General features: G+C 44.1%; 2 protein-coding genes across 5 annotated transcripts in view; both read left to right on the top strand.

Annotated features, from left to right (window-relative positions):
* The window catches only part of LOC101776078 (anti-sigma-I factor RsgI6), a 4236-nt gene extending 1417 nt beyond the window's left edge, over positions 1 to 2819 (top strand). Inside the window, exons 3-6 of the mRNA XM_004984977.3 lie at positions 717 to 873; positions 995 to 1167; positions 1260 to 1361; positions 1467 to 2819. Coding sequence (XP_004985034.1) covers positions 717 to 873; positions 995 to 1167; positions 1260 to 1361; positions 1467 to 2588 — 1554 coding nt within the window. The 3' untranslated portion in view covers positions 2589 to 2819. The remainder of the gene's footprint in view (positions 1 to 716; positions 874 to 994; positions 1168 to 1259; positions 1362 to 1466) is intronic.
* Positions 2820 to 3458: 639 nt separating this feature from the next.
* Positions 3459 to 9061, top strand: LOC101775135 (calmodulin-lysine N-methyltransferase). 4 transcript variants are annotated; one of them, XM_022829769.1, is made up of 8 exons: positions 3459 to 3666; positions 4724 to 4946; positions 5162 to 5241; positions 5817 to 5877; positions 6771 to 6886; positions 7051 to 7183; positions 7531 to 7795; positions 7908 to 9061. In XM_022829769.1, exons 1-8 carry the CDS (start codon positions 3522 to 3524, stop codon positions 8085 to 8087), a joined length of 1203 nt encoding a protein of 400 aa, XP_022685504.1. In that variant the 5' UTR covers positions 3459 to 3521; the 3' UTR covers positions 8088 to 9061. The 4 variants fall into 4 exon arrangements, with proteins under 4 accessions (XP_022685504.1, XP_004985031.1, XP_004985032.1 ...); XM_004984974.3 differs by having other exon boundaries at positions 3460 to 3666; positions 7905 to 9061; XM_004984975.3 differs by having other exon boundaries at positions 3462 to 3666; positions 7531 to 7814; positions 7905 to 8383.
* The last annotated feature ends 3232 nt before the right edge of the window (positions 9062 to 12293 follow it).

The following is a 12293-nucleotide window of genomic DNA, read 5'->3' as shown; positions in this document are numbered from 1 at the left end:
CTTTAGATTTCACGCTGAGAAGCTGAAAGTAAATCAAACAAATAAAACTTTAATGAAACTTCTTTTGCTGTGACGATATGTTTCTTCCGATGGTGTTTGGTACGCTGAAGGTTTCGGGCCGATTTGACAATGTGGTGCTACAGTAACCATTTGCTAATGATGGATTAATTAGGCTTAATAGATTCGTCTCGCGAATTAGCACAGGGTTCTGCAATTAGTTTTATAATTAGCTCATGTTTAGTTCTCCTAATTAGCATCCGAACATCCGATGTGACACTATTAAAGTTTAACACCTCGTATCCAAACACCCCCTTAATAGATTCGTCTCGCGAATTATACTCCATCTGTGCAATTAGTTTTGTAATTAGCTTATGTTTAGTACTCCTAATTAGCATCCAAACATCCGATGTGACAGGTGTTAAACTTTAACAGGGGTTTCCCAAACACCCCCTTATTCGATGCTCTTCTTGGAAGCTAAGCCCTGCAAGGCGCCAAGCCGAAGGGCCAAACTCTGCACGCGGCTAACATGCGTTTTTGGGCCGACCAAAGTGACCAACTAACGCGCAAGTGCTTGCGTACGGCGAATTAGTTGTACGCTTAGCTGCGCTTTTTGTGTGTGTCGCGTGTCATCTGTCTCTGTCACGTCCATAATCCATGATTAAGCTCTGCATGGAGTAGGGCGGCGTGAGCTCACCGGAAATTTGCATGGCGTGCAGTGCAGAGGCCAGCCGGAGCCGGCTCTGTACAACGGGGGCATCCTCAAGTTCGGCAACAGCGACGACCCTGACGGCTATCGCACGACGGAGACCGGCGTCTTCTCCCCGGCGTTCGTGGTCTACAACCTCAACAAGACAACCATGTACACCTTCTCATGTGAGTACGGCCGCCGCCCATGTCCTCCTTTCCAGTTCAGATCAATCAATCTAGCTAACTAGCTAGCTTATGTGTTTGTGCGGCGGTCATGTGAGCTTCAATAATTTCCGGCATCGTGCAGGCTGGGTGAAGCTGGAAGGCGCCTCCGCGGCTCTGATCACTGCGAGGCTGGCGCCGGACAACTCCGGCGCGAGGTGCATCGCCACGGTTCTCGCTAGGAGCGACTGCTGGGCCTTCGTCAAGGGCGGCTTCGTCCTCGACTGGCCAACGCAGACCTCTGTCATCTTCTTCCAGGTACGCGTCGCGTACTCGCATTTAATGTCAATCAAAATTAAAAAAAATCATTCAGAAGTGCTCACTGATTTTCATTTGCTCTGTATGTCCAGAACGCTGACAAGACGCCCATGAAGATCACCGTCGCGAGTGGGTCGCTGCAGCCGTTCACGACGGACCAGTGGGCGATGCACCAGCAGGATACCATCCGGAAGGTAACGTTTCTCTTCGTTGCATTATTTGGGACGTGTCAAGATAGAACGGCTAGTTGTTGCGCGCGACTAATCTTGATCTAATGATGTGGTTTGGCCGGAGAGCAGAGGAGGAAGCGCGTGGCGACGATCCACGTCGCCGATCCGCAGGGCGCTCGCGTGGTGGGCGCGTCCGTGTCCGTGCAGCAGACCACCAAGGACTTCCCGATCGGGTCGGCGATCGCCTCCACCATCCTGGGCAACCAGGCGTACCAGCAGTGGTTCGTGGACCGGTTCAACGCGGCGGTGTTCGAGGACGAGCTCAAGTGGTACTCGACGGAGCCCATGTCGGGGCTCCTCCGCTTCGACGTCCCCGACCAGATGCTGGCGTTCGTGCGTTCCCACCGCGTGATGGTGCGCGGGCACAACATCTTCTGGGAGAACCAGGACGCGACGCCCCGGTGGGTGAAGAACCTGACGGCCGACGACCTCCGGTCCGCCGTGAACACCCGCATCCAGAGCCTCATGACCCGGTACCGCGGCGAGTTCGCGCACTGGGACGTGAACAACGAGATGCTCCACTACAACTTCTACGAGCAGCGGCTGGGGCCCAACGCGTCCATGGAGTTCTTCAGCGTGGCGCAGGACGCGGACCCGCTGGCGACGCTCTTCATGAACGAGTACAACGTGATCGAGACCTGCGACGACCCCTTCTCCACCGTGGACACGTACGTGGCCAAGCTCAAGGAGCTCCGCGCCGGCGGCGCCATCCTGGAGGGGATCGGCCTGGAGGGACACTTCTCCAAGCCCAACATCCCGCTGATGCGCGCCATCCTGGACAAGCTCGCCACGCTGGGGCTCCCCATCTGGTTCACCGAGATCGACATCAGCAACAAGTTCGACGCGCAGACGCAGGCGGCGTACCTGGAGCAGGTGATGCGGGAGGCCTACTCGCATCCGGCGGTGAGCGGGGTGATGCTGTGGACGGCGCTGCACCAGAGCGGGTGTTACCAGATGTGCCTCACGGACTGGAACCTGAACAACCTGCCCACGGGGGACGTCGTCGACCGCCTCCTCAACGAGTGGCGGACGCTGCAGGCCGGAGGGCAGACCGACGCGCACGGCGCGTACAGCTTCAGCGGATACCTCGGGGAGTACACCCTCACGGTGAGCTATAACAACAGGACGACGCAGTCCACCTTCTCGCTGTCGCCGGGAGACGAGACCAGGCACATCAACGTCCAGATGTAACTGTCAGGCTGCGCGCGGTGAATACGGCCATTCATTCGGGTGGTGTTACTAGCCACGCTGTTACTGCCTACCAGCCCTTGTGTTGGTTTGGGCTCCTCTCTCCTGACTCCTCGTCGCATACGGGTAGTGTATGTTACTGCATACTAGTAGTAGCTAATGTTAGTGGTTGTAAGTGATTGTTGTGGAAGAAAATTGCACGGGCAAAACTATTTTTGCGATCTTTTCGTGGAATTTAGCGTCCAAAATCTCGAATCTGTCATGTACTATGCGATTCAGGTTAACGATCCGTGGAACAATTTGATAATTCCATAATTGGGGACGAAAATAAATTGGTCCAAAGATCAGCTAACATATGCACGGCAAAGAGGCCTGATAGGTCACTGGCCTCGGCGATGGCAACGAAGAAACAAAGCAGAGAGGGCCCATTGGAGGCCCAATAAAATTTTTTATTTCGATTTGGTTGGGGCGCGCCAGGCTAGGGCAGTAGTGCAAAGCCCAAGCGACGCTTGAGGGCCCCAGTGGCAAGCCACTGTAGTGGACCCTCCCCCACAAAAAATAAATTTAATATCGAAGTGGGCACATGGCCCACATATCAGATATTAAACTGATAAGAACAGATACTACACTTGATCTTAGCCAAAAGGCCGAGAAAGGTATGATTTGCTTCGGAGCCCTGGGTCTCGTTTTATGCACGTCCTCCGTCTGCGCTCGCTCAAAACCGCCGAGGTGGGACTAAACCGAAGCACCGCACAGGCGCGCAGCGCAGCGCAGCGCATGCTCTGTTCGGTTACTTGGGCCGTGTGGGCTGCCAATTTGGTATCCCACCAATCCCCCCGTCTGAGCCCGATCCACAGAAATTTGGCATCTCTCTCTCTCTCTCTCTCTCTCTCTCTCTCTCTCTCTCTCTCTCGTGTGCACGCATCTCGAGCTCCCATGGATTCTTCCTCGCCTCCCCCCTCCTCGTCGCCGGCGCCGTCGCAGGCTCCCGCTCGATCCCGTGGAGCCACCAATGCCTCCCAGCGGTGGAGCATCCTTCGCCGCTCCCTTCTTGCTCGTTCCTCCTCCTCGCTCGCCCCAGGTCCCGCCGATTCACTCCCCCTCTCCTCGCCCATGTCAACATTTGCGTCCGCTTCGTTTTAATGTAGCAGGAAAGTAACGCCGTTTATGTAGCATTCATTTTCCGTCATTGAGCGATCCAAAAAGACTCAGAAGACCTCCTGCCTAGATGATAGGACAGACGGCAGCTTACTCGTGCAAAGGCCAAATGATGTAGGTTGTTGTGTCGCCACAGGATAGTTCTAGCAAGCGATTTAGCTCTTGACCAGCTGCTACATACTCTGGTGATGTTGGGGCTACTGATGGCAAGGGATCAGTAACCTTGTGCGCCCGCCTGCTTGATTTTTCAGAGGCTTGGCACAAGCATGGTCAAAGCCTAATCTGTGGTGTGCCATTTCAGCTTTTAGCTTCTTGTGCTTGTACAATTCTGATAGAATGGTCACTAATGCACAAGTTATTGTGGCATGTCCTGTTCGATGGTTACCTAGTTAAAGCCTTAAGGGAGTCAGTACAGTCCGATTTCGAGTTTTAAAAACTTTGCTTGAACGAGATGTGTCTAGAGTTCTTGCTTCAATAGTATATACTTTGGGCAATTACGGTGGTTCACCTTTAAAATTAGTGTTTGCCAAAGTGTGTATGTGCTTCTGACCAACTAAATTTCGTTATAGTTACAATAAATTTCCATTCTTGCACATTAGCTCCACTTGGCGGTTTCTGAGCGTGTGAGTATACAGGCTAGCACACTAGCACTGTTTCAGCTTGTGTCTGAATGATATGTTTTGGGTCCTCCATTTTGTATAGCAGCACTGTTGAGCCATTAGATGTAAGGTGATTTATTTTGTCATATTAGTTTTTTTATGGGCCAGAAGGTAATGGTAGTTTTCCCCTCTCAGTACTTTGGCAATTTGCATAGAATAATGTAATTGTGTATCTTTGTTAATGTTTGTTTTATTTTCAACATGGCAGATTTAAGCTGTTTGAATTCCACGTTTATACTGCTTAAACAGATCATATTTGCTAATTGTTTTTATATATTGAGCTACAATAATTTGGTTTTTATGACTTTATTTTCCATGCAGAGGGAACTTCTAGTGACCAGCATATTAAAGATGGTACCAACAACATTTCAAGAAAGGCTTCACGTGGCTTTAACCTGATTGAATGCCATTCATTGCCAATTTCACAGCTAGTGAAATCACTTGGGAATTCAATTAATGGAAGTGAAAATGATTTGGGATGCCAAAAGGATGTTTATGTATATTATAAGCTGCCCTGTGGAGGTTCCTCTAAACTTAATCTAGTGTACGTAGTCTACTATTTGCCCCCAATCTACTGGCGTACTGAATATAGTTTTTCCCTATCTTCCTTTTCCCTGATATAATTGGGAATCATATTGTTTTCTCGCCAGTAAGCCCTGTGTGTGTGACTACAAATTTATCCATCATGAAGTGTTCAACCAGCTAGAAAGGTTGGCGTACTATTTTCCAGTTGGTTATTATTTTAGTGCATGATTCCAGATACAGAAGAGAGGATTCCCTTGAACTAAATGACATGGAAGCTTCGAACAGATACAACATCGACACTACTGGACTAGTATGTAAGTTTTGTTCAAGCAAGTTTTTTTTCCTTTCTGTTGCCATACACAATGTGATTCCGTCATCTTGCATCAATTTATGTGTATGGTCATGTTTGTTGTGTTTTCCCTATTGTTGTCTGTTACTTCCTGCCAGAATAGGAAGGCACTTGCGTGGAAAATAAATGTAAACATATGCATATGTTAACTTTGGCTTCTTGGCCACTTTCCAGAATGCAGCTACCTTCATACTGGTTTGGTCAAGATAGGCGATTGATACAATCCTTCTATGCAAGGAAATTTTTCCTTCAACTAAGAATTGTGCTCCTACACACCTAATAAACTTTTGAACTTAACTAATACAAAGTTTATTATACTTGCATCATAGACTATACTCTCCGGTCAATAAGCACTTAAGATTGCATATGGCTGACTTTAGAAGTAGGAATGCTATAAAAAAACAATATAGAATCGAGTGATCGGTAAAGAGTTGAAGTGCCGTGCTATTCTAAAATTCTTCCACTTTTCATGCTATATCCTTCTTATGTTCAAGAGAATTCAAATTCAGTTCTAAGTTTATATGTGTTTTTCCCCTGAAGGTTGTTGGCCATCAGAAGAGGTCCTTGCCTACTACTGTATTAACCACTCAGACATGTTCAGGTTTGTTGTGACTTGTGAATTGCGAGATCATTACACACGTGACACTCCTGCATTAGTATGTATTTTCTTCTTCTTTTCTCAAAGCTAAAACATGATTGGACCTTTAGCTTACTTGGCATAGCATGCTGGAGTCAGGCGATTTGTAGTTGAGTAAATTGCATGCGATCATAAATGCTCCACTTTAAGTCCATCAACTTAGGCACTCGACGTTGTTGGCTCTGAACCTTTATTAGGGATTCAAGGGCCTAAGTGAATTGCTTATTCAACCAGCGTTGGGTTTTAGTAAATAAAATAAGCCATCCTGTCTTCTGTGTTGAACATATGATGAGGTGGGAGGGGATTGGGGCAATCCCAGATTTGGGGTATGGCCAAATAGGATAGGGGTGCATTGCCATGTCACACTCTCACAGCATACATTAGCCGTGTGGCTGGCCTTCTAGGACAACCTGTAAGACAAATGTACAATATTGATATATAGGTCCTTGTTCATGCAAATAGTTTCAAAGTTGTTTAAATAAATCCATCAGAGGTTTGAGCTGTGTTAAGTTACACTCTTGCCCTAGTTTTTTGTCCATGCTATTTTTTATCATATATTTTGCTCTCGATGAGATCAAGAACAGAAAATGAACATATATCTGAGAGCTGCAATAGCTCATGACTTTTGCAGCAGTACACAGTTATTTTGTGTTGCAAAACTATATCTCTACGAAGATTCTATATACCTTTTGTTCTATCATAATTGGCAATAGTCTAAAGATAAAGCTTTTTAATAATAGTAGTCCATTGAAAGCTTTTTCCATGATAGTAGAGTAGTTCATTGAATCATTGCTTATTTAACTAAGACCAATTTCCACAATATTTATCCCATATTTGAATGTTTTAATTCATTCTAGGGCCAAGAAAGTGCTTGAACTTGGATCTGGTTATGGATTGGCTGGGCTTGTTATTGCAGCCTGTACAGATGCTGACGAGGTTGTTATTTCTGATGGAAACCCGCAAGTAGTTGAATGTATCCTTCTTAATTTCATGTTTGCACAGTTGAGTTTTTGCTAGTTCTTGTAAATAGCACAGAGAATCAGATTAGATTACTCCAAAGTTAACCCTTCATGGCCTTTGTTTTATTTTTTTAAAAAAAAACACATTCTGTGACCTTTGTAAGCCATTAACCTGCAGATATTCAGAAGAACATATCCATCAATGCAGAAACTTTTGGTGAAACAAAGGTTAAATCTATGATACTGCATTGGGACAAAGAGCAAGCTTCAGAAATATTGAATACTTTTGACATCATTGTTGCAAGTGACTGGTATGTTCAACCCTCTTGATATTTTTCTTATTCTTGAATGCTGATTTTCTTTACAATCCTGTTACCTGCTGTTTTCTCAATTCTCACATGTCAGTGATATGATCTGAGGCTGTTAATTTGGCATTAAGTAATGCATCTAACCAACTAGTTTTTTAATAGTAATATTGATGGCTTGGAGCTCCTTAGCATCTTCCTGTGAATAAATGTTTCAGAAGCTATACCTTGTAGCTGTTGGTTGATTTCATCTGTACTTTTATTGCACCATGCATCTTTACTAGTAATGAACAATTGTCAGGTTAATAAGTTCCATTTGAATTTTCTTATTCACATTTAGTTCGGTCCTGCAGCACATTTTTCAAGCAATTCCATGAGAGCCTTGCCCGGACAGTCAAATCCTTGCTGAAGCATTCGGCAACCTCACAGGCCATCTTCCTGAGCCCCCAAAGAGGTGATTCACTTGACAAATTCCTGAGAATTATTAAAGAGAATGGGCTCAATTATGAGTTGATAGAGAATTATGATCCTACTGTCTGGGATCTGCACAAAAAATATGTGGCTGGTGATGACAGAGCTTGGCCAAATTATGACAAGGAGCACTGCTACCCTCTGCTGGTTAGAATTAGCTCATTTTGTGAGTAGTCATTTTAGGATATTGTTGTTTCATTGGAATATCCATTTATAATTCATTAGCTAAATCTGTTCTTTAATCTACTCCATCCAGCAGAATAGTGTAATCCTGGAGTTTGATATTGGTTGGACATTTTGGAAAAATCTTCCCTTTTCTATGGAAGTACCAACAAGACTGTTCAAAGGTTGCAAACTCACCTTTCCTCATCTGAGAGGCTTCCATGACATCACTGATACAAGTGCATGTGTGACATGTAACGGTGCATTATTTTTATAAGATGATATGGCATTATGTTGCAACTTGTTGCCAATGTGTATTCAATTCCTCACGATGATCTTACAAGCACCCCTTTTATTGTCCTATATATCTAGTACATAAACTGGGACTGCTTTGGACAATGACTAACACATTCGGTCCTTCATTTTAGCTGCCCTATCCAAAATGGTTAGAATTTAAAAACTGATGTGGTTGCATATATTGTCTTAACTTTTTGTGCCATTGAGTATTGATGGGTGTATATAATTCAAGATTTGAAATGGTTTTATTCAGGTAATATAAAACACTATAAGCTATCTGTCATTGCTTATGTAGCCAAACTTTTGTGTCAGATGATTATTAGATTCCCCTTTCATGCAACTATTACTCAACCTTGTCTAGTTATCAATCTTTACATAGTCAACTGCCTATTGGTGTGCGCATTGCACCCTTCTCAAATTTGGCGTTTCAACAGCTGCTGCTGGAGTAGCATGCATTAGTTGGCAGTGGAATATATTTCATTATCTTTGGTGCTTGGACAGCTATCTATGGTTCATCGTTGCTTGTTTGTCTAATTACAGTGGAATAGATTACAGGTTGCAGGTTGAAAGTAGTGTTATTCGAAGCTGCTTTCTATGACTTTGCAACTGCTAAGCTGACGTCTTGGCTCACGATGATTGAGGACTTGTGTTATCTCTGAAGAATAGTAGATAGTGGTTGCTGCATCACAGCACCCATATTGGCTTACTGTCTGATGTTGCTGCGTCTGTATGACTAGCCTCTTCTCATTTTTCTTTTCAAATGCAATTGGTTCCTATCTAACGCTTGATGCTAAATCTTCATGGTTGCTGACTGGATGAACGTGGTCTTAAGAGATGTCAGCAAGGGTTCATGCATATGCATAGCTTCTAATGCTCTTTAATTTAGTATGCCAGCAAGTGTATGATCCACACATCCTTTCGCATCTGAGTTTATTAATGGGTGGATTCAGAATAGTTTTCAGTTTGTTACCTTATCTCAGTTCGGAGAGCTATGCACATTATACACCCCATGAACTTTCCTGTGCTCATCGGCAACAATCAAGAATACAAAATACGGTCTCATAACTGATGAGTACCTTTGGTCTTTGGAAGGGTCGTCAAGACGTAGTCGTCCCCCCAGTTAGGCTTTTGGCAATCCCCTCGGTGGCCCATTTTTCCACTGATGCTATCACTCACTTGCTTTAATTCATTCCTTTATGAACCGCCTCATTTTGGTGTGTTGTTCCTGTCAATCGCCATCTATGAACTTTGCATAGGTACCCTAGTATATTTTTCATGACCAATGTTTGTGTTTAATAGGTTCCATGAACATGGTGACACTTCCCCAAAGCAGCAGCTCCTTTTTTTGCCCGTTCCATTGCTACGCCATTACAAGAAAAGCCTGCGACAAATCATCTTCATTTTGTGTTGTTGACGCCATGTGCGAGCTTATACGAGCTGTCGAAAGTATGATCGCCACTCTTTTTCATACAAAATATATCAATTTGCTCAACCAACTTCTCGTCCTGAATTGAAACTGAGGATGAATTTCTATTATCACCACATAGTAGAATGTCCATGGAACTGCCGATGTTGTTGTAAAAATGGATTCTTGTCGCCTTCTATATACTGCTAGTTTCTGAATTTCATCGAGTATATCAGCTCATGTTAGGAGAAAGTCTCTTTTGTTCTCCCCTAACCTACGACCTGTGTATCGACCTGTGTATCTGTTGAAGCACAATTACGTCCATAATCTAATAATAAAGAGCAAAGTAGTATGCTATTGCTAAGCACGTGGTACACCGATGCAGAGCAGGACATTCCTTAGCGATGGACCAATAGAAGGTAGCTTCTGCTAACTGTGGTCGGCATGCACCCGTTCCGTTCCTTTTCGCCCTTCTCCCTTCACCTTTCCTCTTTACAAGCATCCTTGTCGTCCCCAAAAGGATCCTCTTTTAGCATCTTTTATCGCAGGATTGTTGTCAGTTTACTCAACTTTTGACTCAAGATTCCTCCGTCCGGTTTAACAAACCTAAATCACAGCTAAACCTGTCCTACTTTCAGAGCTTCAGTTGTTGCTAAGCGACTGTGAGTCAACGTAAAAGGAAACCCTTCATTCACGAGGGTGCAAGTAGGCAACCACAATGCCCAATGGACAATCACTCGCAGAAGCAAGAAAGGTGACAATGCTGCTGCCTTACAACTAATGCTGAATCACACAATTCACAAATGAATCAGAAAGCTCCTTTTGTTGTGTTGCAGGCAGTTCAGTGCTCTGCTGGTGTATCTTTTCTACAAGGCAACTGAGGCACAGATGCTACTGCAGCAGTGCTTGTATTCTGGATTTCTGATCCGAGATTTGTGAGGCACCGTCACGTATGAATTTGGCAGCACCTCCCTTGTGAGCGGGAAAACTGAAAACGACCGGTCGGTGGCCGATCAGCGTCGCGGCCACCGGACAGCCTCATGTGCCGGCCCGGCATTACCTCATTTCATTTCGTTTCATCCAGACCGATTGACCGGTGCCTGAAAGTCGCATGCGGCTTCGTGTCATCTCCATGCCAAAATCTCCGGCGGTTACGGTGAACATGCCTGTCGCTGTTTCACTGCTGTTAGGAGAAACTGGCCATGGAAAAGACTGCTGAAGTGCCGATCTCTAAGCTGAGGATGCCCGTCGGCCGTCGCATCATTTTCTTCTGCAGGCAACATGTACGTGCCTTGTCGCGTCGGACCGAAAGCTGATGGGAGTTCTAGCGACTAGCTGAATAGCGCGGCTAGCTAGAACATGTTTGGATACGAGGCCCTAAAATTTAAGGGGGCGTTTGCTTCCACTGACTTATTTTTAGCACGTGTCACATCGAATGTTTAGATACTAATTAGGAGTATTAAACGTAGACTATTTAGAAAACCCATTACATAAGTGGAGGCTAAACGGCGAGATAAATCTATTAAGCCTAATTAATCCATCATTAGCAAATGTTTACTGTAGCAACAAATTGTCAAATCATGGACTAATTAGGCTTAATAGATTCATCTCGCCGTTTAGCCTCCACTTATGTAATGGGTTTTGTAAATAGTCTACGTTTAATACTCCTAATTAGTATCTAAACATTCGATGTGACGGGTGCTAAAAATAAGTCAGTGGAAGCAAACGGGGCCTAACAGTGTCATATCGGATATTCGGATGCTAATTAGGAGAATTAAGCATGAGCTAATTATAAAACTAATTGCAGAACCCTATGCTAATTCGCGAGACGAATCTATTAAGCCTAATTAATCTATCATTAGCAAATGGTTACTGTGGCACCACATTGTCCAATCATGGACTAATTATGCTTAATAGATTCGTCTCGCAAATTACACTCCATCTGTGCAATTAGTTTTGTAATTAGCCTATATTTAATACTCCTAATTAGCATCCAAATATCCGATGTGACGGATGTTAAACTTTAACACTCTGAAGCCAAACAGGCCCGATACTAACCGTACCAAAACTTTGCCATTGTTTTATCCAAATTGCTAGTACCAAAACATATTTTTTTAAAAAAGTTACTTCTATGGCGTGAAACATGAATTTATAATAAAATAAAATATCTTATTTAAAACATATTTATATTTATTCAAAGTAACATATTTTTATCTTGTGATGTGAATTTCTTCTGGAGGGCTTGTTTGGTTTTAAACAAACCTTGCCACACCTAAGGTTAGTTGATTTTGATACAGTCTTAGCCACAAATTATGGCAAGATTTCCCTTCTACCAGCTCGGTCGCACATACCAGTAAGTAAAAAAGTGTTGCAAGATTCTCCTACGCAAGTCAAAAGTGTGGCATACAATTTGACGAACCGATTAACTTTAGTCAAGTTTAGCAAGAAATTGTGACAAACATCAAACATTGTTAATCTTAGTTTATCAACTAAGCAGGCCTATAGTTATGGTGAGATATTATATATTCTTAGGTTTTATGAAGAAGATATGGGTGAGTTAGAAGTTGAAGTAGTCTGTTATTGGTAAGTTTATAGGCCTACTCAACTCAATTGTTCCAACTGAGCTAGCTATTTGACTTGTCTCTTGAATAATATCGAGGATTGTGGATGCATTCGTTGGCGAGTTGACCAAGCTGCCTTTCAGCCATCGTGGCGTTGCATCTTTACTTTTTGCATAGGTGATACGGTGTTGAGAGGTCAACCTTGTTGAATAATTTTCTC

Source organism: Setaria italica, chromosome IX (assembly GCF_000263155.2).
Source record: "Setaria italica strain Yugu1 chromosome IX, Setaria_italica_v2.0, whole genome shotgun sequence".
Taxonomy (NCBI): Eukaryota; Viridiplantae; Streptophyta; class Magnoliopsida; order Poales; family Poaceae; genus Setaria; species Setaria italica.
Note: the sequence above shows the minus strand (reverse complement) of the source record. Positions and strands in the feature narration are given on the sequence as shown.